This window comes from Cyprinus carpio, chromosome A11, assembly GCF_018340385.1.
Source record: "Cyprinus carpio isolate SPL01 chromosome A11, ASM1834038v1, whole genome shotgun sequence".
NCBI classification, from domain to species: domain Eukaryota; kingdom Metazoa; phylum Chordata; class Actinopteri; order Cypriniformes; family Cyprinidae; genus Cyprinus; species Cyprinus carpio.
The window spans coordinates 16,951,910-16,978,142 of NC_056582.1; the positions used below are offsets into that span (position 1 = coordinate 16,951,910).

The window sequence follows — 26,233 nt, forward strand, 5'->3', positions numbered from 1 at the left end:
CAGGAGCAGTAGCTGAGGAGCCCGCTCAACGAAGAACAGCAGAGATCGTAGTGCGAGATCTGGGTGATGAGGAAATGACAGACGCGCTCACCAGTACTCCTCCATCTACTGGCGAGCTCTGGCTTTTAACATGCAGGAGGACACAAAGTGACCAGCTGCACCGCAGTAAAGACAAAGGCGATTAAGTATCCGTCGTTGTCGATCCTCTGAGGAGATGTGAACGCTTCCCACCTGCATGGGCTCGGCATCAGGCTGGTTGCGAATGGGAGCTGTGGCGGATGAGAGGGTATCGCACGGCCTGGGATAGGAAGTACGAACACGTCGCCTCTGCTCGAAACACTTATCCAAGCGCATGGCCAGTTCGATGAGTTGATCCAACTGAGTCGGTGACCCCCGTGTGTAAATCTCCTCCTTAAGGTCTAAGTTCAGCCCCTCCAGAAAGAGAGTGATAAGTGCAAGCTCATTCCACTCACTTGAAGTCGCCAATGTCCGGAACTCTATTGCGAAATCGGCCACCGATCTTCTGCCTTGACGTAGAACTGCAAGAAGACGTGAAGCCTCACAGCCAAAGACTGATCTATCAAAGACCTTTATCATCTCGTCCTTAAAGAGCCCGAAAGCGCGACAGCATTCCGAACGAGCCTCCCAAACAGAAGTTCCCCACTCGCGTGCACCCCCCGTGAGAAGTGACAGACATATGCAATGCGAGCCCGATCCTCCGCATACATCTGGGGCTGGAGAGAAAAGACAACCTCACATTGAATGAGAAAAGCTCTGCACTCAGCGGGCTCACCGGCATAACAGGATGGATTGTTGATTCACGGCTCTGGAGGCAGCTGTCGGGTGAGAGACCTGGATGGGTCCTGGTGAAGGTGAAGAAGAAGGGCAGATAAATCTGAAACCTGATCAGCCAGGCTCCTAACAGCTTGATGAGCGGCGGCCAGCTCCTCTTCGTGTCTGCCGAGCATCGCTCCCTGGATCTCGACCGCCGAATGGACGGGCATCTCCTCTGGTGGATCCATAGTGGTCGGATTATTCTGTCACAGTCATAAGGGGAAAAAAGATCCAAAAGCAGAGGTTCACAGGCTTTAACAGTCTTTAATGAATAAGAAAAACAAGGCTGTCCGCTGTTGAAGCACACAGGGCTGGAGAAAAACAAAAAACAGTCAAAACCTTCTGCCATGAAGGAGACTTAGATCTGATCACCCGTAGAGATTGAAGACCCCAATTAGTTGGTATCTCAGCTGGGGAATGCAGAGGTACTCATGCAGCAAGGGCAGGGCTCCGAGAACACCTAGGTGCAGGCTGTACTGGACAGACAAGACAGGTAGACACCGACAGTACCGGATAGACAGGACAGGGTGAGTTCTTCCAAATCTCTTATCGACAAAAAGAGAGCAATAGCTGAGGCGCATGACATGAAACAATAATCCGACAAAAAGTATGCTTGAACCAACACTATGTAAAGAGTGAGCATTAAGGAGAAAGTGGGAACAGGTGTCATTGCAAAGCAGCGCGAGCGCTGATTGCGATGACTAACAGGTGCGGGTGTGTTAGTGTGTGTATATGTGTGTGTGTGTGTGTGTGTGTGTGTGTGTGTGTGTGTGTGTGTGGAAGGATAGAGAGAGAGGGAGAAGATAACCTGACTCATGACAGGTTTGGTTTCAGAGCCTTTGTATCTTTGTGTCCAAGTATCTTCACTCAGAGCAAATGTAACACTGACCTGAAGGGTATAATTAACGCTTTTACCCCCCACCCCCTCCCCCTCCTAATGGAGGATTTTGGATTTCTTCCAAAAAATATAATTAAAAAGGTCTGTACTGGCACTGTAGAATATTTTAATAATAAAACAGGAATTATTCTTTTTAGAAACAGAAGGCCCCCTAAGGCCCGGAAAACACATGCGCTTCTTGCCAACTAAAACTGAGGTGAGTCAGAGACAGTTTTCTACCTCTTGATTTCTTTAGTCTGAATACACTTCAAGGACAACCCAAGAGAACCGCTGCTCTCAAAAAGAGATCAAAATTGAGTTTTCTCCATTACATCTATGACGCAAATCAATAGCCGAGAATGTGAATTTTGAATTCCAGCATACCTGCATAAAATATAATTGTAATAATTTTTCTATAGTCATTATCAAAAGCATGCCTATATTTTTGTTGATGCACTGTACAATGTAACGAACAATGTTCTTCTGATTAAAATATTTCCACTATCTACTAATGTACCAGCCAGAAAAAGTCCACATGTCTGATTAAAGCTGGGGACACATCTTGAGTCCTTGTTGAAGTTTCACTAGTTCAGCTATTTTTAACCACGGTTCTAAAATGTCAAGGGCTGGGTGACTGGGGATCAGCATCTGAAGTATCAATGAGATTACAGGGACACTCACACCTTCCAAAGCTATTTTTTCTTTGTTCATCTACTTTCTCAGCCATATATGCTCTTGTGCAGTGATGGTGTCAGCCGGTAAAGGTAAAGAGACGGAAGGAAAGAGAGAGAAAGTCTCACTCAGAAGGGCTACATTGGCAAGTGATGTTTTTGTGTTATTGGTATGATGAAAACAATCTTGGTTGTGGCTGTAATAGGCAGTCATGCACAGCACACTCTAGTGGTGTAAAGCAAAAATGGGATTTGTGTTGTGAAAATACTTATTTTTGAAGGAGCATTATAAAGAAGCATTTTTATAGTAGCAAGAATAAAACTCAAAAGAATCGTTTAATAAATTTAAGGACCAATAAACTAGTTAATTATTGCCATGGCCTAAATTATTATTATTATTATTATTATTTAATATATAATAATATGTAATAGCTACAGACAAATTATATATATATATATATATATTTATATATATATTTCTTTCCTTTTTTCATATTCTTTTCATACAGTGCAAGTAAACAGTAACTGAATCTCTAACATTTCCCTTCAAGGACGAATGAAGGTCATATGGATTTGGAACAACATGAGTGTGAATTTTAATTTTTGAGTGAAATAGCCCTTTAATCCACTTAAAATATATAAAATATAAACTTATTTAAAAAAAAAAAAAAAAAAAAAAAAATATAATATATATATATATATATATATATATATATATATATATTTTATATATATATATATATATATATATATATATATATATATATATATATATATATATATATATAGTTAATTTGTGTGCTTGTGGTTTCTTAATGCAAATTACACTTAGTTTTTATTATGTAATGCAATGGCATTCATACATTTGTAGGTGTGGCTTTTGGGGCCTCCATATACATCTCATAGTATAATGGACCTGGATTCTTGGAGTCATTCCCTGCCTGTCCTGCACTCATGAATTAAATATTTGAATATTAAATACAGTTCCCAGACATCACCTTACAGGACTTAATTGTCCTCTGTCCTTGACATGTGTAAACTCACACTCTCCTTAGTGTCCTAACCCATATTTCATTCCAAACCTTTGAAAAACAGGTTAAACCTGGTCTAAAAAAGCAAGAATGTCAGTTAAAAGCCAAAACAGACACATCACCTCAACGCTTTACAGGACAGGAAGACACATCAAAATAAACTGACTACAGCTAACATGGAAACATACTATATACAAATCCAAGCACATGAAATGATACGATTTAGTTTATTGTCATAACTTAACCTTGCTATATTATAAGCCTAGTGGAAATTAAAATCGATGGAAATATCTATAGATTTTTAGGGTCTTTTTGACGCAACCTCCTAGCAGCCACACAGAACACCATAGCAACTGAATATCATCATGATAAAGACCACTCTGAAAGCCTTAGAAACTGCAAAGAATCCAACTATAACACCTTTATGGTGACAAGTTTTTGTTGCTGTTGTTTTGATGTTTTTATTTTATTATATAGTTTTTACATAATTCCAAATCTTCCCTTCCTTATATTCAGATGTAAAGGGTTATTTGCTGGTTCATAATGAAGCCCTGGAGACATTTATTTATCCAGTGCCACACCAAGAAATTATGCTCCACAGATTGTTTATTTTTCCTTTATTAGATTAGGGTTATAATAATTTAGACCTGAGGTAAGAATAGTTTACAAAAAGAAATATTAGCAAAAGATGGTTTTAAAAAAAATACATTTTATAGGAGAACAAGAAAAGACTGGAAAGTCAATCTATTATCACATTAATTATTATTGATGCACTAAATGATATAGTAAATACCAGTTGTTTGTGTTAACATCAGTTCAACAATTATATGTGATGTCAGATGAGTAAAGCGGGTTGAGGGCAGACGTTTCAGAAGGATTTCCATCTGATGGCTGAGAAAATGGTGTGGATTACATACATTAAAGTGGTGAAAAAGGAAAACACCTGAAATGAAAAAGACATAACTAGTCAATATACTTCAACAAGTAAAATGAGCAGCTGCTAGTTTAAAATGACTTTTATTGGTGTAATCTAATGTAGTCAAGTTGATTTAATTATACGAAATCAGTTAATAAAACATTTATTTTATTTGTTACCACATGAATCACATTTACGTTACCTAAAAAGACGTTTTTTCAATGATTTTTTACTATACGGACTCACCACAGCAGCTACATCCAGCTTGTAAAAAAGTGTCTCTTTGACATTGTCTGCACTGAAAAGAACTGTTATAAAAGCTAGAAGCACAGAAGCACTGAGATAGAGGAGCGCTGCAAATCCATGGTATGCTACATCCTGCAGAGAGAAAAGAAAATAAGAAAATGTGTTTTGTGTCTTCATTAGGAGAGAGGAATTAACAGATAGAAAGAGAAGTAGTTGAAATAAAAAGAGAAAGTGGAAAGGGAATAGACAAAGAGAGAGATAATGAACTCACCGCGCTTGCCCAAAAGTTTCTGTTTTGATGAGACCCACAGGCAAAGATCAGCAACCACAGGAATGTCATGATGAAACAGAAAATTGCCACAGAGATCACGTATGCCTGGGGGTTGGCAGGATAGACGTACGTAGATCCAACCAAGCTCACCACCAGACCACCAGAGACCTGAAAGATGAACATAATGAACATTTCACTTACAGAATCCCTCTTTATTCCTGAAGTTACAGAGCTTCCAGGTGTATTAGAAAAATGCACTACATTCAAATGGATAAACATTTATTAAGAACTCTCCTACCCTTGTAAACATCTTTACAAATGAATTGTTTTAAAGCTTTTCCTAAAATACTGAATCAATATCAAACTCAAAACATTGGATTTAAGAGAAAATAATGACATTTAAATAAACTGAATAAAATATAGACACTTTCTGACATTTACCAGTGATGTTTTCCTGTTGAAAACTTTGGAAGATTACAGATTTATGTATTTTGTATATATTTATTTACAGTATGTATTTACTTAATTATAAATCAAATCACTTAATTTGGATTTAACAGTATAATCTTTAGACCATACTTTAATACTAATATTTTTTATTATTAACATTTTTTTTTTTTTGGTAAATATTTGATTTTAACTGATTATTAAAATAAATTCAGATAAATAATGCCAGATTCTCCAGGAATTTTCACAGTAATTGTTGCCATTAAACAAACAGGTACCACTTAGAGTAATTAACAAATATTATAAAATGTTTAACACATCAGTATTTTTATTCTGTAATTTATGTATATTTTACTTAAGCAATAATGAATTGAATAATTTTAAATAGGTTGGATTTAACAACATGAATTTGGATTGACACACTTTAAAAATATGCAATTAATACTCAAAAATTGTTAATGTTTTTTTAACGAATTAATTGTTGCCAGTTAAATAAATAGATACCACTTGCTTAACTAACAAATATTGTACGTTTAACAGATACGTTTTTGAATTTCCTTTAAATAAATTACATAACAGCTTTTTGTTTCATAATGTTTCATAGTGACATGAATGAAAACAACATCAGTAAATTAACCAGCTAATTAAAATCAACTCACAAGCTCTGGAAGGTAGAGAATGTCAGGTATGGTGCAGAATATGGCCCCTCCGCGGGGCAGGTAGCCCATTTGTCCCGTATTGGTTGCCATATGTGCACACCTGCTTGTCCTCTCTGTACAGGTAGAATGAATGTGTAGAAGTGCTCAAGATGTGTTTATTAAAGAGGCTGACAGAGTGCTGGACAGACCTGTTCATCTTGATGCATTCCATGAAGACCCACCCCGCGCAACCGCAGGGAAAAAGAAAAGAAAAGAAAGAAAATGAGCAGAAAACAGCAGCTAAAAGTAAACTGTGATATATTATACCAAAAATTTCTTCATACAATGGACTACCAGTACAATGTATAAAAATTTGGGACCAAAATTATTCAGACACTTAACCTGACCATGTTTTGCTTAAGACATTACTTCTGACATTATCAAGATGAATTTGTTCTGACACAGTTTAACTCTGAGTACTTGTCATATTTTATTATCATTTTCTAAACTATAGTGAATAAACTGTGATAATGTGTGAAATGTTGAAGGTGTCTGAATAAATTTTGATTTGACTGTACATGTATATTTAAATATACATGTACAGTATATATATATATATATATATGTATATATATATATATATATATATATATATATATATATATATATATATATATATATATATATATATATATATAAATATATATGTGTGTGTGTATGTGTGTGTGTGTGTGTGTGTGTTTAGGTCTATATACTTTCTAATTTACGCTTTGTAAGGCTATTAGCAAAATGAAATGTAATAGAAAATAAGTTCTTTCCCTAACAGTAGGCTACAGGTGATGAGTAGTTGATCCGGTTAAGATTACCTGTGTTTAACTAGAACACAGGTGAACATTGTGCGTGTCAGAGCATGACTCCGGATTCAGTTTCATAGACATTTTTGTGTGATGAATGAGATATTTCTTGCAATCAAGGTTTCATTCTTCGCACTGTCTAGTTATATCCAGGCTCTAATATTGCATCATGTATAGTTTAAGGTGACCAGACATCCCCGTTTTCTGGAGACAGTCCTGGTTTTTGGTGTCCTGTCCCCGACTGAAGCTGTCCCCGGAAATGTCCCCGATTTACAGCACATTTAAAACAGCTCTGCAAATACACTGTAAAAAGCCCAGCCAAATAACCTGCTGGTTTCCAGAACAATGTAGTGATTATTTTCACCGACAGAGAGGGCTGCAACCCCCAACCATTAATTGGTTGAGTGTGGTTACTTTAGAACAGTGGTTTTCAAACCGCTCTTGCAAGCACCCCTAGCACCTCACATTTTGTATGTCTCCCTATATGTGACACACCCATTTCTGGTCTTGCAGTCTCTACTAGTGAGCTGATGAGTTGAATCAGGTGTGATAGATAAGGGAAACGAAAAATGTGCAATGCCAGGGGTGCTCGCAGGACCGGTTTGAAAACCACTGCTTTAGAACATAAACAGGGGCCAGTTGCATAAGCATAGACATTGTGCTAAGACTGAGTCTTAAGAACTAGTTTGACCGACTGTGTAGCAGTTAGATAATCAGTCTCACATTTCTGATTAAAATTGGGCAAATCTACATACTTGTAACTGACTTTAAACAGTTATCACCAGTCTAGAAGAAAACTAATTAGACGGCTACCTTTTTAAGACTAGTCTAAGCTGTTTATGCAACTGGCCCCTGGACAAGAGCAGAGCCTTTGTTATCATCAATTATCAAAATAGACACTGTTATCATTTTCAAGGTAGCCATATACAAACTATTCATGTTAAATCAAAGTAATACTGTTTCTTTGTACAATATAACTGCTTGATGAGGGTGCTGGATTGTTTTGCACACAATTATAACCTTCAAAAAAGTTCCGCTGTGGGTGAAAACTACACCTTGATGTGAATAATAATAATCAAATAGGCAATCACATGCAACAATTACATTTGCAGACGGCACATACTTTGTGCTCAAAATAAGCCTAAAATGTTAAATAATTAGCCTAATTAGTGATAGATAATGTTATGACCCTGTTAAGGGACCAACATAAGAAAGCGTTCTAAAGGCAACATATACCACAGGGCAAAAATTAAAGTTTTATTGTATGGGTAAAAGAATAACCAAAAATAGGAAAACAGCAAAAAGATGTTTTGAAACATAAACAAATCATAAATAAGGACTGGTGAGCTAACTAATTTAAACTACTACTTACTCCAGAGTTAAGAAAACTTCTTATCTTCCGAGGAGGAAATCAAACACAGCAAAAGTCTTCTGGGTCAGCTCACTTACGCTTTCTATGTACTCTATATGGTAACTAAACAAGCAATCACTCACACACACACCATCCTTAAACAAAAGAGAATAAGGAAAATCAAACACAAACATAGTTTGCAGGGCAAGCCGCCACTGAAGTGCCCCCAGCAGCTCTTAAATAAGTAGAGGCCTCAGGTATTTGTGATAGTCTCCGCCCCCATCCAATAAGCAGCTGCACTCAGGAAAGGAAAAAGAGGAAAGAAAAAGCAGGGGCTCTTAACAATAAGATACATTTCCAAAAGTAAAAACATACTATTCAATTTTAAAGGTCAAAAGTTATTATTATATAACACATTACATTCACAGAATTTTTTAATAATAATAATAAAAAATAGTACAATTAGAAAGTGTTAATTTTTTTTTTACACATTCTCAGATCTGTTTTGTTTTATTTTTGTAATATGGTTTTGTAAAGTCGCAATTTTGTTACAATATGCTACTGTTTTGATCTGTGTGTTATTTGTAATAGTTACTATTTACTATTTTTCATAGTGTGTGATTTTTTGGTGAATTGTACAACTAGGGTCAATTTGACAAATATCATAATTTTTATTAATTATAATAACACTGTATGGAACACACAACAATTTAAAAACAAAAATATACATACAATTTATTGTGCCCGTTTTTTTTAGTTCATAGATATTTACAAGGGAGATTTCAATGATATTTTGACTATTGAATTAGGAAATGTCCCCGGTTTCCATTTGAGAAATGTACTCACCTTAGCATAGTTCATATTAGAAGTGTCAAAGGTTTGAGTAGGTGATTTCTAATCTTTTTGTGATTATTTAGTTGAAGCTTGTTCTGTCCACTGTGAGATGTTTCAAGCAGAGAAGAGGCAGCGCAGAAGCCTATTGTGCTTTCAAAATCTATATTAAATTATATGGGATCTCCTTCAGTGCTTTCAGAATCTTTACTTTTTATTTTGTTTCTGTATTTTAAAATATATTTTTATATTAACATTTTAATGACAGTATATTTAGTGAACATTATTTATCAAAATAAGCAGAAAATAGCCTACAAACTTTGCTAAAGTGATTGTTTTAAACAAGTATTAACTTAGACATTATTTAAACAAACAAACAAACAAACAAAAAAACATTATTTTAGCTAAAGTATTTATCAATACTGTGTGCCTTTTACCCGTGATTGTGAAACACGAAACACCTCACATGATTTATTGTGAAAATAAGTTATTTTTCACGTTAATCTGGTCAGTTTTGATCAAGAACAAAGCACTGTGGCTTTAAATCAGCGTAAGCAAAATGGCACACGATCGCTGCTGCGAATCTACCAAAAATCTCTCTTTTGCACATCTGATCTTGCCCTGCGCATACTTGACAGCACACCGTCTTGAACCCCACACTGCCATCTAGTGTCTGATCTTGTAGTTACATCACCTTATGGTGTCATCACGTGGTTTCTGTTACTTTGCTCAGCGCTGCTCATGATGCACCAATCACAGTTGCTTTCGATAACGATTTTTAAATACATCTGTCTCCTGTCTGTCTTCTCCTGAGACAAAACTGTCCTAAAATTTGTATGCGATTCAGCTTTTATGAGTTCATCTCCCTAGATGCACTCAATGTTCTCCCCAATAAGAATCGGTTAACATTGTTTTCCTGTGAATTAAATGCGCATTTGGTCCGTGTGCTACGGTAACACGGAAACGCCGCAGGTTAACTGTTTATGTTTGAAGCTGATTTGGGCTCATAGAGAGATACGTTATATTGCTCACGGGCGTGAAGTTTGAGCTGTTTCTTTCGGTTGCTGTCTTCTAGTCGGTGGCTGCTGAACATCCACTTCCTGGTAGGAATGCTGAATGCTTTGTACAATCATTATTATTTCACTTAACAGGTCATTTGCAGACTGATAAACGATCTCGCGTGTTTGTTTTCGCTGTGTAATAAGGTCATTCATGTCATTTATAGTTTATCAAGCATTCTGCTGAAAAAAGGGGCATTCCACGAATGTATATATTACGGTGACCAGGATAGGACATGTTCGGTTCACTTAACAGTTTTGTCGTGGCCGTGAGATACATTTACTTGTGTAAACGTGATATAATGTCGTGGCCACAAGATTATTTTGTCGAGGTAACGACATATCGATGTGAAGTCGTGGCCTCGAGATCCTATGTTGAGGGAACAACATCACAGTGTTGCCAGATCTCGCGAGACAAATAAGCAACCAGGCCTGTGAAAACAAGCCCAAAACAAGCGACTTTTTCTACGGAGCCCCCCTAGGTTCCGGGAAGAGAAAAATAAATAAACTGTGTGCACGGTTTTACAATCCGTGGGGACGGATTTTAAACTGTGGGACAGATTGTCAATTTACATCCATGTGGACAGATTGGTAAACTGGGCACAGTTTTACAAAACTGCACACATGGTACAGTTTATTTATTTTTCTCCCCCCTGAGCTTCAGGACCATGACCATAAGAGGGAGTTAAACCACCTTTTAACATTATTTAACATTAGAAAACTGATGGGATATCAAATATAGACTGATGTACCAAGTACATTATATACACAGTAAACATCTGATAATTAAAATTTGCACACACAAATAAATATCATCCTGAATTAACAAATTCTTTATTTATTATTGCATAGATGTAAGCCTCATTGAGGAGAACGGTGCTGCATTTTTTTTTTTATGTTTCTCTGTGCTAGCATGTTGTACGAGGTCCGCATGGTGTGCACATATTTCACACTTACATACTATGCACAGTGCTTTTGAGTCGTCCCCTATGACGGGTTGAATCCATTCTTTTACTCCTTTCTCTTTCTCCCAGTCTTTGTTGTATTTCTTCCCGTATTTCGCCCACTTTGTCCCAGGCATTTGTTCCTCAAAAAAACTCTCCTACAGTCCAGTCAGTCACCATCAGTCGCAACTCGCGCGCATTCATTTAAAGTTTACGTCACACACTGACAACGTTTTCCTAACCAGAAAAAAAACAGATTGCCCTGCTCTGCCTCTGATTGGCTAGTACTCGTTGACATCTGGGTCAGAGCCAATTAGAAGCAGGATGTGGGTGGGAAAAAACTCTGCTGTCTCCTGTGTGTATGGGGAAAGGGGAGGGACAGAGAGAGCAGGCTAGACAAACTCCTACATTTAAATAACATATAGAAAATATCTGCTTGACAACTTATTATGGGGCTGGGATCAAGCCCAAATAACAACTACACTTTAGAAACAAGTCCCCCAAAAAATCAATCAATCAATCAATCAAAATTTCAAATGTAGAAGAGAACACACATTGTGTTTTATTTGTTTTAATCTGCCTTAAGAAATTATAACTAATAGACCTAAAATGTAAAAGTGCAGGAAAGGGACTGTCTGCAAAGTGCAAAACGAAGAGAAAAAAGCACAATTATTCCATCTAAATGCCTCACTTGTGAAATGTATAAATAATAAATCTCAAATCAAATGGCTGTGTCTTAATTATTTGTTCATGAAATAACATTTAGCTGTTGGTTTTATTCACAGAACTGTAGCACAACAAAAGTTATTTAAATGTACCGACTGAGAAAAAGCTTGCAAAGCATTACAAAGATTGTGCAGTTTACCGCCCCCTAGAGGAAGATATTGCACTTGTTTTGACCAAGTTTGACATTCAGAAGTTTAAATAAATTAATTTAGAATGCATACAGTTTGATATGTAAATTTAAATGGGTGCATCTTGTTACTTGTACAAAGAACAATACTTACAGCCATCTTTTACTATCATATGTAAATCAGGATGCACTTGTTACTGGTTTCTAGAAGAACATTTTGATGGTGGTTTTAGCCACAGAACTATAATAGAACACACACTATTGAAAATGAAACCAATACATCATTTAGTTTCAAATAAATACAATCTTCTATCTCAGCTACAAAGGCTGTGTCTTGTTACGGATTTCGTTAAGAACATTTTGCAGTAGTTTTCATTGTCAAAAGTGATGCAGAAGTCACGCTATTGACTTTCAAAAATCGATAGTGAAGCCGTCCAAAGAGTCTCCAGTGTTTTTGCCCCCTAGAGGAAGACACTGCAGTTGTTTTGACTGAGTTTGACATTCAAACGTATACAGTACATTCATTTCAAATCAATAAAGTCGTTTATCTCAATTTTAAAAAAGTGTGTCTTGTTACCTGGGCCTAAAAGAACATTTCTGTGCAGGTTTTACTCTCATTTGTAATTCAGGATAAATGCTATTGAACTAAATTCAAATCTGTTAATAAATGAATGTAAAATGCATGCAGTGTTCTTTCTCAAATCCGAAGAGTGTGTCTTGTTAGTGGTTTCTAGAAGAACATTTTGATGGTGGTTTTAGCCACAGAACTATAATAGAACACACGCTATTGAAAATGAAACCAATACATCATTTAGTTTCAAATAGACTTGTTGATACTTTGGTAATGCGATATATCGCGTTCAGAAGAAACCTATATATACAATTAGCACAATTTATCCAAAGAATTTGTGAGACCTGAAGAGTTTTTATGAAGAATAGTGGACAGTTTAACTGCTCAGGAAAAATAAGAGACTCATGAACAACTATCAAAAAAAAAAAGAATTGAATGGAATGGAATGGAATTTTTATTTTATTTAATTCAATAGCATGTGTCCTGATGTACATATGAGTGTAAAACCTGAATTGAAATGTTCATTTAGAAATCAGAAACAAGACACACCTTTTGAAGTTGAAATAGAAGACTTTATTGATTTTGAAATAACTTATAACATTGAATGTCATACTCGTTCAGAACACCTGCAGCACATTCCTCTATGAGGCAGTAACACTGGAGACTCTATGGAAGGCTGCGCAAGAAATTTTTGAATGTCAATAGCATGACTTCAGCATCACTTTTGAATGAAAACTGCTGCAAAATATAATTTATTAAATCTGTAACAAGACACAGCCTTTGTAGCTGAGATAGAAGATTGTATTTATTTGAAACTAAATGATGTATTGGTTTCATTTTCAATAGCGTGTGTTCTATTATAGTTCTGTGGCTAAAACCACCATCAAAATGTTCTTCTAAAAACCACAAACAAGACACTCTTCGGATTTGAGAAAGAAAACTGCATGCATTTTACATGAATTTATCAACAGATTTGAATTTAGTTCAATAGCATGTATCCTGAATTACAAATGAGAGTAAAACCTGCATGAAAATGCTTTTTTAGGCCCAGGTAACAAGACACACCCTTTGAAGATGAGATGGGAAACTGTATACATTTTAAATGAATTTCTTAAAATATTTTGAATGTCAAACTCACTCAAAACATCTTCCTCTAGGGGGCAGTAACACTGGAGACTCTTTGGAAGGCTTCAAAATTGATTTTTGAAAGTCAATAGTGTCACTTCTGCATCACTTTTGACAATGAAACCTACTGCAAAATGTTCTAAACGAAATCCGTAACAAGACACAGCCTTTGAAGCTGAGATAGAAGACTGTATTTATTTTGAAATAAATGATGTATTGGTTTCATTTTCAATAGTGTGTGCTCTATTATAGCTCTGCGGCTAAAACCACCATCAAAATGTTTGTCTAATCTGAAACAAGACACACCCATTGAAGTTACGTAATAAAACTGTGTGTGTTATAAATCAATATATTAAAATGTATATTTTCAAATTCAAGTCAAAACAACTGCAAAACAACTCTTTGCCAGCATTGTCTTATTTGTTGAATTTCAACAGCATGTTTTCTGTTATAGTTCTGCGACTAGAACAAATATAAAAAATCTTCTTATGAAAACAATAACAAGACACACACCATGAGGTTGATACAGGAGAGTGTATTATTTTAAATAAATTTCTTTATTGGTTTTAATTTCAATAGCGTGTACTTATTTGGTGTCATACTTCCATTAATATAATAAAAAAAAAAAAAAATGTTCTCACAAGGACCTGGAATCAGCCTACTGCATAACCACTGGATTATGGAATACTAATGCTTTTAATGTTGTTTTTCTTTTATTAATATATTTATTAATAGTAATTAACCACTATCACATATCTTGTTTACAATATTTCTTATTTAAATTCAAGTGAGCATTCAAGTGTTTTTCTTTATATCTTTCAAAGACCTTGGGTGCACAAATTGCTATTGTTTTGTTAATTATATATAAAAAAAAAAACATTCTGGTGGGAAAAATTATCGTTTTATCATTTTCATGTACTTTGTAGACGGTCCCTAGCTGGCTAAAACAATTAAACTGCGATGTTTGTTCAGTTCTATGTTCTATTGCTTTTCAGATAAACCATTTTTTATACAATTATACTCATCCGCTAAGAATTTATTGATTTTTTTTCGCGGCTGAATATCTGTCTAACATTGAACGTCAAACGTCGAACCAACTTTATATCGGTGATGGATAAACCATTTTTATCCATCCCACAGTCTTGTTAATTTGTTAATTGATAGTTGATCGTGTCTTTTTATTTAAAGGGGTTCTATTATGCTCTTTTACAAGGTCTTGATTTTGTTTTGGGGGTGTACTAGAACAGGCTCTCATACTAGGTTGTTCGAAAAACATTATTTTTTCACATATTTTACATTATTACAACACCTCTCTCCCCAGGCTGGCATGAACGGCTGGAATAGTTCCTGTATGAAATGAAGGCCCGCCTTCTGAAATACGAAATGTGCTGTGAAATATCTCCTTTTGAATTGGACTTTGAGCTTTGTAACTTTGCAGATCTTTTTTATGCTCAAACAGCAACATTACAGACTAACTAAAGTTGAAAAAGTGAAAAAGCATAATAGCACCCCTTTAATATTTGCGTATTATTATTATTATTATTATTATTAAACTGTAATATAATAATAATAATAATATATTAATTGTTTAGAGCTATATTTTTATATTTATTGTTGTATTTCCCCTTTCAATTCATGTATCGCTTTACCTTATTAACGTTCTGTGTAATTGTTATTAATATGCTAACATATTTTTTGCAAATACTGTAAACGGCTGACAATTATGCCAATAAAGTTTTGACTTTATGATTGTATTAATGATAAATGAACGTGTTGTCTTTTCATTTACAAATGATACACAAATGATTCATTCTTCAAAAAAACACTATAGTATTATAATTGTACTATATTAGTTAGCCGAAATGAAATATATGTTAAATTCAACCTTTAAACTGCACTTCCAGTAAAAATTCCAGTCATAAAGCATAATCAAAGTTTAGTTGGCATGTCTTCTTGATGAACAGACGAGACTTCTTAAAAAAAACAAATCTTACTGATCCCAAACTTTTTATATTTGTGGAATGCCCCTTCTTTATGGTTATGTGTCAAACTTTAAAAAAAGGTTTACTTTACTGTAAAATTATTATTATTTTTTTCCCCACTGCATGGAATAACCTGGAATGTTTTAAGTAATATTAAATGTATTTACAAAAAGAATGAGAGTATGACTGTGTGTATATCACTCTTGTCTACAGATACAGGTTATACAGTATATGGAAACATCTTGAAAAGGCTCTCTAAAGTTCATAAGCTCATATGTGACAGTTTTTTACTGCTTATCAGCTCAAATCTGGATCCCCTGTCCCTCCACCTGTGCTCAACACTGTATCAAACTCCCACAGAAGTGAATTGTGATCTCAAGTTATACAGACACAAATGCCTCGATGGAGGACTTGTACCAGCAAACACTTTCATCGGTCAAGCCCAGTAGCTCAAGGGCTACTTTTGTGTATTGTAACCTTTGGAGTGATACTACCTATATGCTGCCATCGTCTCCTTTACTCATATTATTTTTTAAAGACTGTTTATCTTGATTCACTAAGTGATGCAGCACTACAAGAAAGCTACGCCAGAGGCCAGGAAGCCTTGCATTTCTGGGAAGCAGCAGCTTTTACGAAAAGCCTGAAAGACCCGTTGGAAACAGTTGCCAAGTATCCAGATCTCTTGGTCACCGTCGTGACAATCAGGAGAGCAGAGGGGAGGGACTATCACTACCTCTTACAAGTTGCACAACAGCTCCATTCTCTCCTCAAAGCGTGTGGCGATAAACCATGTGCTGAGGTCATGCTGTGTGACGTGGAAAGCGGTCCCAGTTTAAATGAGGATGCTTTGCTTTTGGAGAAACAGTTTTTGGTTGTTAGACGTTCTCCAGATGAAAGGTGGCAGAACAGAGACGTGGCCAACATCTTCGAGAAGGAGAAAAGAGATTATGTTTACTGTCTACGCAAAGGATGGGACCTGATGAGGCCGAAAAACGTTGTTGTCCTGGAGGATGATGCACTTCCGTTGACCAATTTTTTTCCATCTGTGAAAAACATACTCTCGCGAAGATTTGCTCTTAATAGTTTGTACATAAAACTTTACCATCCAGAACGTCTGCAGAGATACTGGAATCCAGAGCCTTATCGCATTCTAGAATGGATAGGTCTCGGCCTAGTTGGGGCTACAATCCTCCTCCTGTTGTTATCTCACTATACACCTCTTTCTTTTACCTTCTCAGCTCCTCATTTTCTCTTTCTGGCTCTTTACGTAATGGCTGTGGCTGAGCTGGCAGGAAGGCACTATCTCCTGGAGATCAGACGGCTTTCACCTCAGCTGTATGCTGTGTGTCCAGCCACTGAATGCTGCACCCCTGCTATGCTTTATCCAGGTAATGCCTCCATTCGGACTGCTGAATACCTGGACCAGGCCGTCTGCGCTCAGGGAAATGCGAAAGACATGGTGCTGTACAAGATAGCCAGATCGAGGCCAGGTGAGAAGGCACACAGCGTTGAACCCAATCTCATCAAGCATATTGGAGCTTACTCCTCCGTCAGGTTGAACCCCGTTCCACCAAGATTAATATGACATCAGATTGTTCTCATAGAACAAGTCAAGTTAAAAATATAAAACATGTTTCAGGCACTGTTTTAACATACTCGTGGAGGAGTTCAACACAATAACACTTGGATTGGGGCCCAAAAATTGTCTATACTCACATACAACAACAACAACAACAAAAAAACCCTAGAGAAGTTTTATATATGTGACCCCTTGTTTGCTGCAGCTTCAGACACCAATGCTTTAAGAATGTGATGTATTTTTATACACGTTTCTATTTTAACTAAAGAATGGGATGCTTCAGTTTTGCAGTTTTTACAATTTGATATATTTGAGATTGATACATTATTATTATTATTATTATTACTTGCATCTGCTAGAATGATAATTATCTTTCATTAGTGAATTTCCTGGTTTTGTTTATATACCACACCAGCAATAAAATCATTTTCTATTTCATGGCTGATATGTGATTATGTTTAAAAAAAAATCATAGCTGGTTGTTTGCCAGAAAACTAGTTTTTAATCAGGTTTTGAGATTTACACTGCCTGTCTTTGAAAATAATGTTATCAACTTTTGTTTACAGTGCATAAAAATTGATTTTTGCATAAGAAGGGAATTAATAGGGTTATGAAAATGACTTTATATCAACCATAAATGAAGGGCAAGTTTGCAGTCAAAGCACTTTAAAATTAAGATAAAAATATATCCTCAGATATTGATTTATTTACATTTAAAAGAGAGAGAGAGAGTGAGAGATTGTTTGCATGGACTTGTATTGATTTCTCAATCTATGGCATTTATAGAAATCACTTTTAGTAGAAAATAAATATTTTAAATTTAACAGTTGTTGGTCTCTGCGTTTCACTGTTATATATATATATATATATATATATATATATATATATATATATATATATATATATATATAGATATAGATATAGATATAGATATACATACACACACACACACACACACACACACACACACTACTGGTCAAAAGTGTGGGATCAGTAAGACTTGTAATGTTCTATTAAAGAAGTCTCTTTGCTCATCATCATGCTCATTTCTGTGATGCAAAGCTGAATTTCCATCAGCCATTACTCCAGTATAAAGTGTCACATGATCCTTAAGAAATCATTCTAATATGCTGATTTATTATTAGAATTATCAATGTTGGCAACAATTGTGCTGCAAAATATTATTTTGGAAACTGCAAAACTTTTTTCAGAATTCTTTGATGAATAAAAAGTTAAAAAGAACAGCATTTATTCAAAATATAAATATTTTCTAACAATATAAATCTTTACTATCACTTATTAACAATTTAACACATCCTTGCTGAATAAAAGAAAGAAAGAAAGAATAAAAATGTACTGACCCCAGACTTTTGAACGGTAGTGTATATTGTAAGAAAATATTTATATTTTAAATAAATGCTCTAGAATCCTTCTAGAAAGTAGAAGGATTCTAATTCTAATAAAAATATTTATATTTTAAATAAATGCTCTAGAAATGCTCTAGAAAGTAGCCTATCACAAGTTCTAAAAAAAATATTAAGCAGCACAACAGTTTCCAGCATATCGGAATGATTCCTGAAGGATCATGTGACACTGAAGACTGGAGGAATGATGCTGAAAAAAAGCTTTGTGTCACAGGAATAAATTACATTTTAATGGATATAATGGAACATTTATATTTAATGGAACATTTTTCCTGTATTTTTGATCAAATAAATACAGCCTTGATGAGCATAAGAAACTCCTGTAAAAAAATAAAAACATTCAAAATCGTTCTGATCCCAAACTTTTGACCGTTAGTGTATATATATATATACATACATACATACATAGGCTAAATACATGCATACAAGTTGATAATAGATTATATGATGTCGTGGCGTTCCTCTTGGGTTGAGATCTCAGAGTAAATTACAGGGTAAACATAAGGGAACCTTGGGTTAATCATAACACAGTCGTTTTCTTGAGCCTGTGGATCTTCTCCGCTATTTCCGCTGGATTCAGTCACATGACCGGTCAAAATGCACAGCACTGCAAACTCTGTTTATTGAATTCTTATATATGTTCTTGACAATTTATATTATTCGGCCCATAATTGTTTATTTGGAGGTTAAAGCCAAATAAGACATTTCCACCGTTTGGAATATGTGGGATTTAGCCCATCAAATCCTACTATGGCGAGGTCTCATCTTATGAATATTAATTAGATATGGCGTTCATCCTATCAAAGCGAGGCATCTCCCAAAGGCTATGATGCAGGCTGTGCTTCTTAATATTAAATAGATCATCCTCAAGTTGATTGGTAAGATGGCTTGTCTCTCCTACTAAATATTAATTTACTCATTGTGACGTTGCACGGTGTAATAGCGAGGCCTTCGCCATGCTAGAATTAGTAAATTCGCTTCGTTTGCAATATAAACTTTTTCAAGACGGGATTTCCTGCGAACTGGATCTGTATCATCTGCATAAGGACGGGGAAAATTTGAGGAATAGAGAAAAATGTCTGAGAACGAAAAACCAAAGGTCCATACTTTGTCAAAGGATGAAGGTTTAACCAATGGAGGAAATAATGTTTCCAGTAACGTTTCAGACGAGATGACAGAGGTATGTTACGTGGATATGGTGTTCTTGGAAACCTGTAACGTTGCTCATCAATGTGCCGCAAATTGTAAACATCTAAACAGATGAGTTTAAAAAAAAAAACAAGTTCAGGTTATTAGATGGAACTCTGATTCTAAGTTTAGATTGTTTGGCTTATTAATTTGGGATAGAAAGTCTCTTATACTTAACGCAACATGGACAATCCTTTTAAATTGTGGAACAAGAGAAGCACGAAAAAAGTTAGTTTATTATTTGTAAGGAAATGCATTTTTATGATAGTCTACCATACAAATGTAATTATGCATGGACTAAACTGTAAGAATAAACATGCACATATTAGTCCCATTTTTTTTTCAAAGGGTTTTGAGTGATGGCTGTAGTTTGAAAGGGTGTGCCACTTCATTAAATTACGTTTTACACAGCTTTTTGCTAATTATTTAATTTATTAAGTGTTATTTATGCAGATTTTATGACATGATATTATTAGAGAAATTACATTTTTGTAAATTGCACTTTTATAAATCCATTTGTCACTCCACAGAAGCATTTAAAATTAACTAGAAAAGGTGAAATGTGGATAAATACATTATTTTATGTGGACTATAATGGTAAACCAAACTGGTTTTTATTCTCTCTTCTTGGTCACTGATGTTTGCTGATGTTGTTTTAGAAATTCGATCTTGCCACAGTCTATGTGTCAGATGCCCAGTATAACAGGAACTCCGTTTTTGATACTTCACCACAGACTGTGAGGTAAGAGATGATGTTCTAGCAATTATTTGCATAACTTGGACTATTACTAGATTGTGTATTATAAAATCTGTAAAATATTCCACAGGCTGTACTTGTTGTACAATCACTGGTTCATGCAGACGCTGGTATACGTATTCATCATTGTAAATCTTGCCCTGGCTCTCTTTGAGGATCCTGCTGTTGTGCCACTTCCTATATGGGTATGACTTACATTTAAAACTTGTTCAGCTAAGCAATGGTTTAACCATTTATCCAATGTGTATTTCATTTCAGACCTTTGTGTAGTTTTGTGAATGGGTGGTTGAATATTTTTTGGATGCTCATTGTTTCAATCTCTATATAACTATAAAGCATGTATTATGCTCTATATTCTGAAATGAAAAATTGCCTATGATTGTGTAAACAGGGAAGCTTCCTAAACACTGACACTGTATATTTAAATTTTTTAATAAATAATACATCATTTTAACACTGATTGAATTTGCAATATACTCTCCAAGTGCATAATTTGACTAGAAACATAAAAGAGAGCTTTTATGACATCCTGGATTCCATGCCAATCCCCGATATGACACAATGGGATATTTCCTGGAAATTCATTTTCATTGAAAAACAGCTTTTTCATTGAATCACTATAAATAGAAGAACATCAGGTGTAGTCAAATTCTATAACTTTATATGTGTGTGCATGTGTGTTGTCTTCTCTAGGCGACTTCTACAACTGAGATCATATGTCTCTCTGCATTCACTGTGCGGATGATACACTATGCCAAAATCATTCCCAAGGATAAATTCTGGAAGGATCCCAAAAATATCTGCATCATAGTCGTTATAACGGTAGCCCTCTAATCTAAAATCCATGTTGTAAACATATTTTTGGACTGTAAATTTCCATTTCATTTACAGGTACATAATCAGTTTTATTTTGTTCATATAATATATTATTCATATAATATAATACTAATGAATTAACCTAAAGTATTCTGTCTGTACAAGCATGAGAAAATGCTGAGAAAGTAGTCTTAACATTGTTGTGAAATGAACTTTAGCCCATAGTTTGCCTTTCTCAGCAGTTCTGCATGATCACCAGGAAATGTGACTATGAGTAGATGAAGTGAAGTCAGGCAGATGGTTTACGAGTGTCCTGATCTAGCTTGCATACCTAGAAATTTTGGGAGATTTGGAATGCAACTGCATTTTTGTTTCATAACCTTTCTTTTTTCTCTTCCCATCTCACAGCTTTCTTTCATAGATTTGACTATATACGGGGCTCTAAAATCAACTGGCTACTTTGCCATCCGATGGTCGAGGGTCTTAAGACCACTTCTGTTAGTTAATGTTACAGAGGGAAGACAAGTAAGAAAACTACCATCAAAGGACAGTAGATATTATTTTTTATCAATTATTTTACATCTATTTCCTGCATTGTTAACTTACCAAATCATTAATTTGTTGTTTTTTATGAGATGCACTTTTTTTTTACAAAATGTTGCAGATCCTAAACCTGATAGTGTATGTCCATAGGGGACAAATATCTCTCCTCCGGTCCCATTCTTTTCTCCTTTTTTCTGTAGCTGCGGAGGGCGTTCAGGAGTATTCGGAATGCGCTGCCTCAGATCGCCTATGTTTTTCTCTTATTCATGTTCAGTGTGTTGGTCTTTTCTCTTGTGGCTCTTAAATTGTTTGGGAAAAGGTAACTAAAAACAGTATCTTCCATTTATACTGTACCTCTGGTTTTTCTATTCATCTCAGTTGTGTCCATTGAAAAATAGTTTTATTTACCATTAACCTGCTCGTCATATCTTTTTCTTTTATCCCAGGGGCCTTCTTACCATTGATGGTTCTCCATATTTCACAGACTATGTGGATATTGTTTTTGATCTTTATGTTTTAGTAACCACCGCTAATAGCCCTGATGTCATGTAAGTCTTAAACTGTTGCAGGTTTTTTTTTTTTTATCCTTTTAAGCTTTTTTCTCTTTGGTGAAATTTTTATTAGTGTGCAATTGAATATACAGTAGTATAAAAGATTTTCAGCAACCCACACTATGCTTTAAGCATGCTATGCAAATGCTTCTGTAATATTGTTTTTATGTTTTCATTGTAGGATGCCGGCATACAACTACAGTGATTCCTTCACTATTTTCTTCATTCTATACATTGTTATCAACATATATACCTTCATGTCCTTCTTTCTGGCTGTCGTTTACAGTAACTACAAAAAGCACCTTAAGGTATTCACATATTTTTCATGTCAGCATGCAAATTTCTCAATTGTATTTGCACATTTACATTGATCTCATTTTAAAGAAATTATTTACTTGAAGAAAATCATCTTGAATTAATATTATCTATCTATCTTTTTATCTATCTCTCTATCTATGTCTAGAGAAATGCTGACTTGATTTCTTTCATGCTTTCTAGGAGGAAGTCCGGCAGCTGGTGAAGGCCAGAAGATTTAAGATGTGCCGGGCGTTTTCTTTGCTTCAGGAGGCCCGGGGTGAAGGTGGAGAGCCCGTGGTGACCCAGGCCAAATGGAACCATCTGGTTAAACTCGTCAAGCCGAATATGAGTATTGCTCACCGGGAACTGCTCTGGAGCGTCTTAGATGATCAGAACAAAGGACACATAGGTCAGACTGATTTTTCTTTTCTTCAAAAATAGGCACTTAAAAATTAAATTTTCAGTTGTATTGAATTTTCCCACTTTTCCCTTTTAATCTTCTTTGTCTGAGCAGGAAAATTTGCATTTGTCCAGCTTGCTGATCTTCTGAGTATTCAGGTGATCACAGTGAAATCACAGCCGCACCCAATTCACATCTGTTTCCCCTCTATGTATAATTCCCCGGTCAGCAGATTCATCCGCTATGTGGTTCATCACAGGTACATGGACACAAAATATCTATCTTGCATTGATACTGAGACTTTCACTTTTTTTTTTTTACAACAAAGCTGCTTGAGTTCTTTTTGTGACCCAGTTAGACAGCCTATTGATGCCATTTAACATGTTTGTACATGTGCTTCCCATATGGTCATCTGTTTGCTGGATTGTGTGTTTCAGAATGTTTGTGCATGTTTATGACCTGATTATCCTGGTGAATGCTGTGTTCATTGGTCTGGATGAAGAGAACCCTGTGGTATCAAATGCTGAGTGGGGTTTTCTGGTTCTTTATATGCTGGAGATCATTCTCAAACTTTACGCTACCGAGCCTCGGGCATTCTTTGCTCGACATCATTTCTGGAACTGGTGAGGAGACCTTGTTTTGTATGGCTCACTGAATTTGATCACATAACGCCTGTGTGAGCTCACTTGAAAACAAATTCAATAAAATCTATCTCTTACAGGTTTGATACCATCATTATTGTGTCTGCACTCTTTGGCACTATCATTAACTCAGCACTCAAACACTGTAAGTGCACAGTATGAAGGGTTAGGAGGGTTATGTATTATTGTTAAACTGTACCTGGACACAATGCTGCATTTTCTAAATGTTATATCAAAGTTGTTAAGTGGGATTATTATTGTCCACAATAAATATATAAATCTTATTGACTTTTCTTTGCAATCGATTGACCAAATTTTTGTTTGAAGCTGGAGGTTACACAGGTCGCCAGATTTTGGACATCGTTTTCATCTTGAGAGTCCTCCGTCTCATACGTTTGGTGGATACCATTAAGAGGTCAGACAGTTACAGCCAAGTGCTAAACAAAAGTGGTTTGTGTGTGTGAAGTCTTTTTAATGCTGCCATGTGAAATTAAACTAAAAACTTACCTTTGTAGATTCCGGGCTATCATCAACACTCTTATTAAAATTGGACCCACTATTCTTACATTTGGCCAACTCATAGTGGTGAGTATTTACATATTGTTAAGGGTTAGTTGACCCAAAAATGTCAATTATCATAATTTACTCACCCTCATGTTGTTCCAAACCTATCTTTCTTTCTTTTTCTTTCTTTCTTTCTTTCTTTCTTTCTTTCTTTCTTTGTACAATTAAAGTCAGTGGGTTTCAATGTTGCTTTGGACCCCATTTACTTTTATTGTATGAATAAAATACATTTTAAAATATACAAATATTTTTAAAAAATATTTTGCAATATAACTTTTTTACTGTATTTTTGGTCAAATAAATGCAGTCTTGGTGAGCATGAGAGACAAAAAAAAAATCTTACCAACCCTATACTTTTTTTAATGGATACAATAAATTGCATGCATTATACAGGCTATCGCTTAAAAAAATAAAAAATACAAAATGGATGATTGTGTCCCTCTTGGAAAGTATGAAAACCAAAAATGGCCATCCTCTCAGTGATGATCCATCTATTTTGCACCATACCTTGCATCAAGGACACCTTGTACAGTAATAATTATAGTTCTGGACAGAGACATAATCATTTGAAGGGAGGCGGACCCTTCATGCTGCATATTAAACTGTGATTTGTAATGGAAAACTGTCATAATTGATATGGAAGGATACGTATAAATCCACTGCTGTCCCCTACAGGTGGTCTATTACATATTTGCCATGGTTGGAATGGAATTGTTTAAAGGTAAAGTTCAGTTTTTTGAACCTAACTCTACAAGTCCTGATCAAGAGTACTGTGGAAACCCTCTCCTTAAAGGAACCACTTTTGCTAAACTCAACTACTGCAAGAACAACTTCAACAATGTGGTCTCTTCCTTCATTGTCTTGCTGGAACTCACTGTGGTTAATCAGTGGCATGATATCCTTTACAAATACAGATCAAAATGTATTTCTGCTCCAAGGAAAATCCTGTGAAACTCTAGACTAAGGTCTTTGAAAGTTCTAATAACATCATTATCATGCATTGCTTTACCCTTAACTCCGCTGCACTGTTGACCAGTGGTTTCACAGCAGTCACACACATTTCAGCCAGAATTTTCTTCATCCTTTTTCACATTGTGGTAGTCATTATTATAATCAAGTAAGAACAGAGACTCTTCTATTAGAATATTATTATTTTGTTTTGCTTTGAAATACAAATATGCATAATGTGAATAGTGAGCCTAATATTATTTTATTTTCCCACAGTATTTTTGTAGCGTTTATCTTGGAGGCATTCTTGGTGGAATACACAGTTGACAAAAGTGACCTGCAGACTTCTCTGGAGAAAAAGATAGAGGAGCTGGAGCTTAATGTTCAGCAGTATGTGCCATTTAGACCTGCTATCAAGTTATTTGATTAAAAAAAAAAAGTTTCATGGATGCATATCAGCATAGCATCCTTGTGCTGTTGATTTTGGGTTTTAATGGAGGTTTATGCGGTTTTGTGTTTGTCAGGGATGGTGTGGACACTGGTCTTGTAGATGCAATGGAAAGCAATGACAATGAACTAAGTCCTTCTGAAGCTGCCAAACAGAAGCCCTCCCTCATGTTCAAGATTGCTTCAAGAAGTATTTTATTTTATTTTATTTTATTTTATTTTATTTTATAATAGAATAGAAAAGAATAGAATAGAATAGAAGTATTGAAGGACTGCGTTTGCTTTATTTTCCAGGATCCAGAACTGTGGATGGACTTTTGCAGCGGATGTTTGAAACAGAAATTCATCCTGAAGACTTTGAGGAAGAGGAGCCAGAAAACATCAACTTCTCAAACCCTGTCTTTGACTCAGTATAACTAACATATATATATATATATATATATATATATATATATATATATATATATATATATATATATATATATATATATATATAAACATGTATATATATAAAAAACATGTAAATATATAAATACAGTTTGTATCAAAGATTATCTTTATGTATGAAACATTTGATA

The 26,233-nt window shown here is 35.2% G+C and overlaps 3 protein-coding genes across 4 annotated transcripts; 2 read left to right on the plus strand and 1 right to left on the minus strand.

Annotated features, from left to right (window-relative positions):
• Positions 1-3,854: 3,854 nt before the first annotated feature.
• On the minus strand, positions 3,855-6,109 carry LOC109104570 (myelin and lymphocyte protein-like). The gene is made up of 4 exons (XM_042766576.1): positions 5,953-6,109; positions 4,847-5,014; positions 4,576-4,707; positions 3,855-4,356 (listed from the first exon to the last, which is right to left on the minus strand). Exons 1-4 carry the CDS (start codon positions 6,040-6,042, stop codon positions 4,282-4,284), a joined length of 465 nt encoding a protein of 154 aa, XP_042622510.1. The 5' UTR covers positions 6,043-6,109; the 3' UTR covers positions 3,855-4,281.
• Positions 6,110-9,775: 3,666 nt separating this feature from the next.
• On the plus strand, positions 9,776-17,903 carry LOC109052014 (post-GPI attachment to proteins factor 4-like). Its single transcript, XM_042766577.1, has 2 exons — positions 9,776-10,070; positions 15,714-17,903. The coding sequence occupies exon 2, from the start codon at positions 15,895-15,897 to the stop codon at positions 17,083-17,085; it is 1,191 nt and encodes a 396-aa protein (XP_042622511.1). The 5' UTR covers positions 9,776-10,070; positions 15,714-15,894; the 3' UTR covers positions 17,086-17,903.
• A 1,022-nt stretch (positions 17,904-18,925) lies between these two features.
• Positions 18,926-26,106, plus strand: LOC109081699 (two pore calcium channel protein 1-like). 2 transcript variants are annotated; one of them, XM_042766581.1, is made up of 20 exons: positions 18,926-19,683; positions 20,351-20,433; positions 20,519-20,633; positions 21,142-21,270; positions 21,673-21,789; positions 22,008-22,126; positions 22,254-22,355; positions 22,540-22,666; positions 22,857-23,064; positions 23,170-23,314; positions 23,493-23,678; positions 23,777-23,841; positions 24,024-24,111; positions 24,212-24,281; positions 24,936-24,981; positions 25,054-25,155; positions 25,287-25,377; positions 25,485-25,598; positions 25,733-25,845; positions 25,950-26,106. In XM_042766581.1, exons 1-20 carry the CDS (start codon positions 19,579-19,581, stop codon positions 26,069-26,071), a joined length of 2,247 nt encoding a protein of 748 aa, XP_042622515.1. In that variant the 5' UTR covers positions 18,926-19,578; the 3' UTR covers positions 26,072-26,106. The 2 variants fall into 2 exon arrangements, with proteins under 2 accessions (XP_042622515.1, XP_042622514.1); XM_042766580.1 differs by having other exon boundaries at positions 18,929-19,683; positions 24,936-25,155.
• The last annotated feature ends 127 nt before the right edge of the window (positions 26,107-26,233 follow it).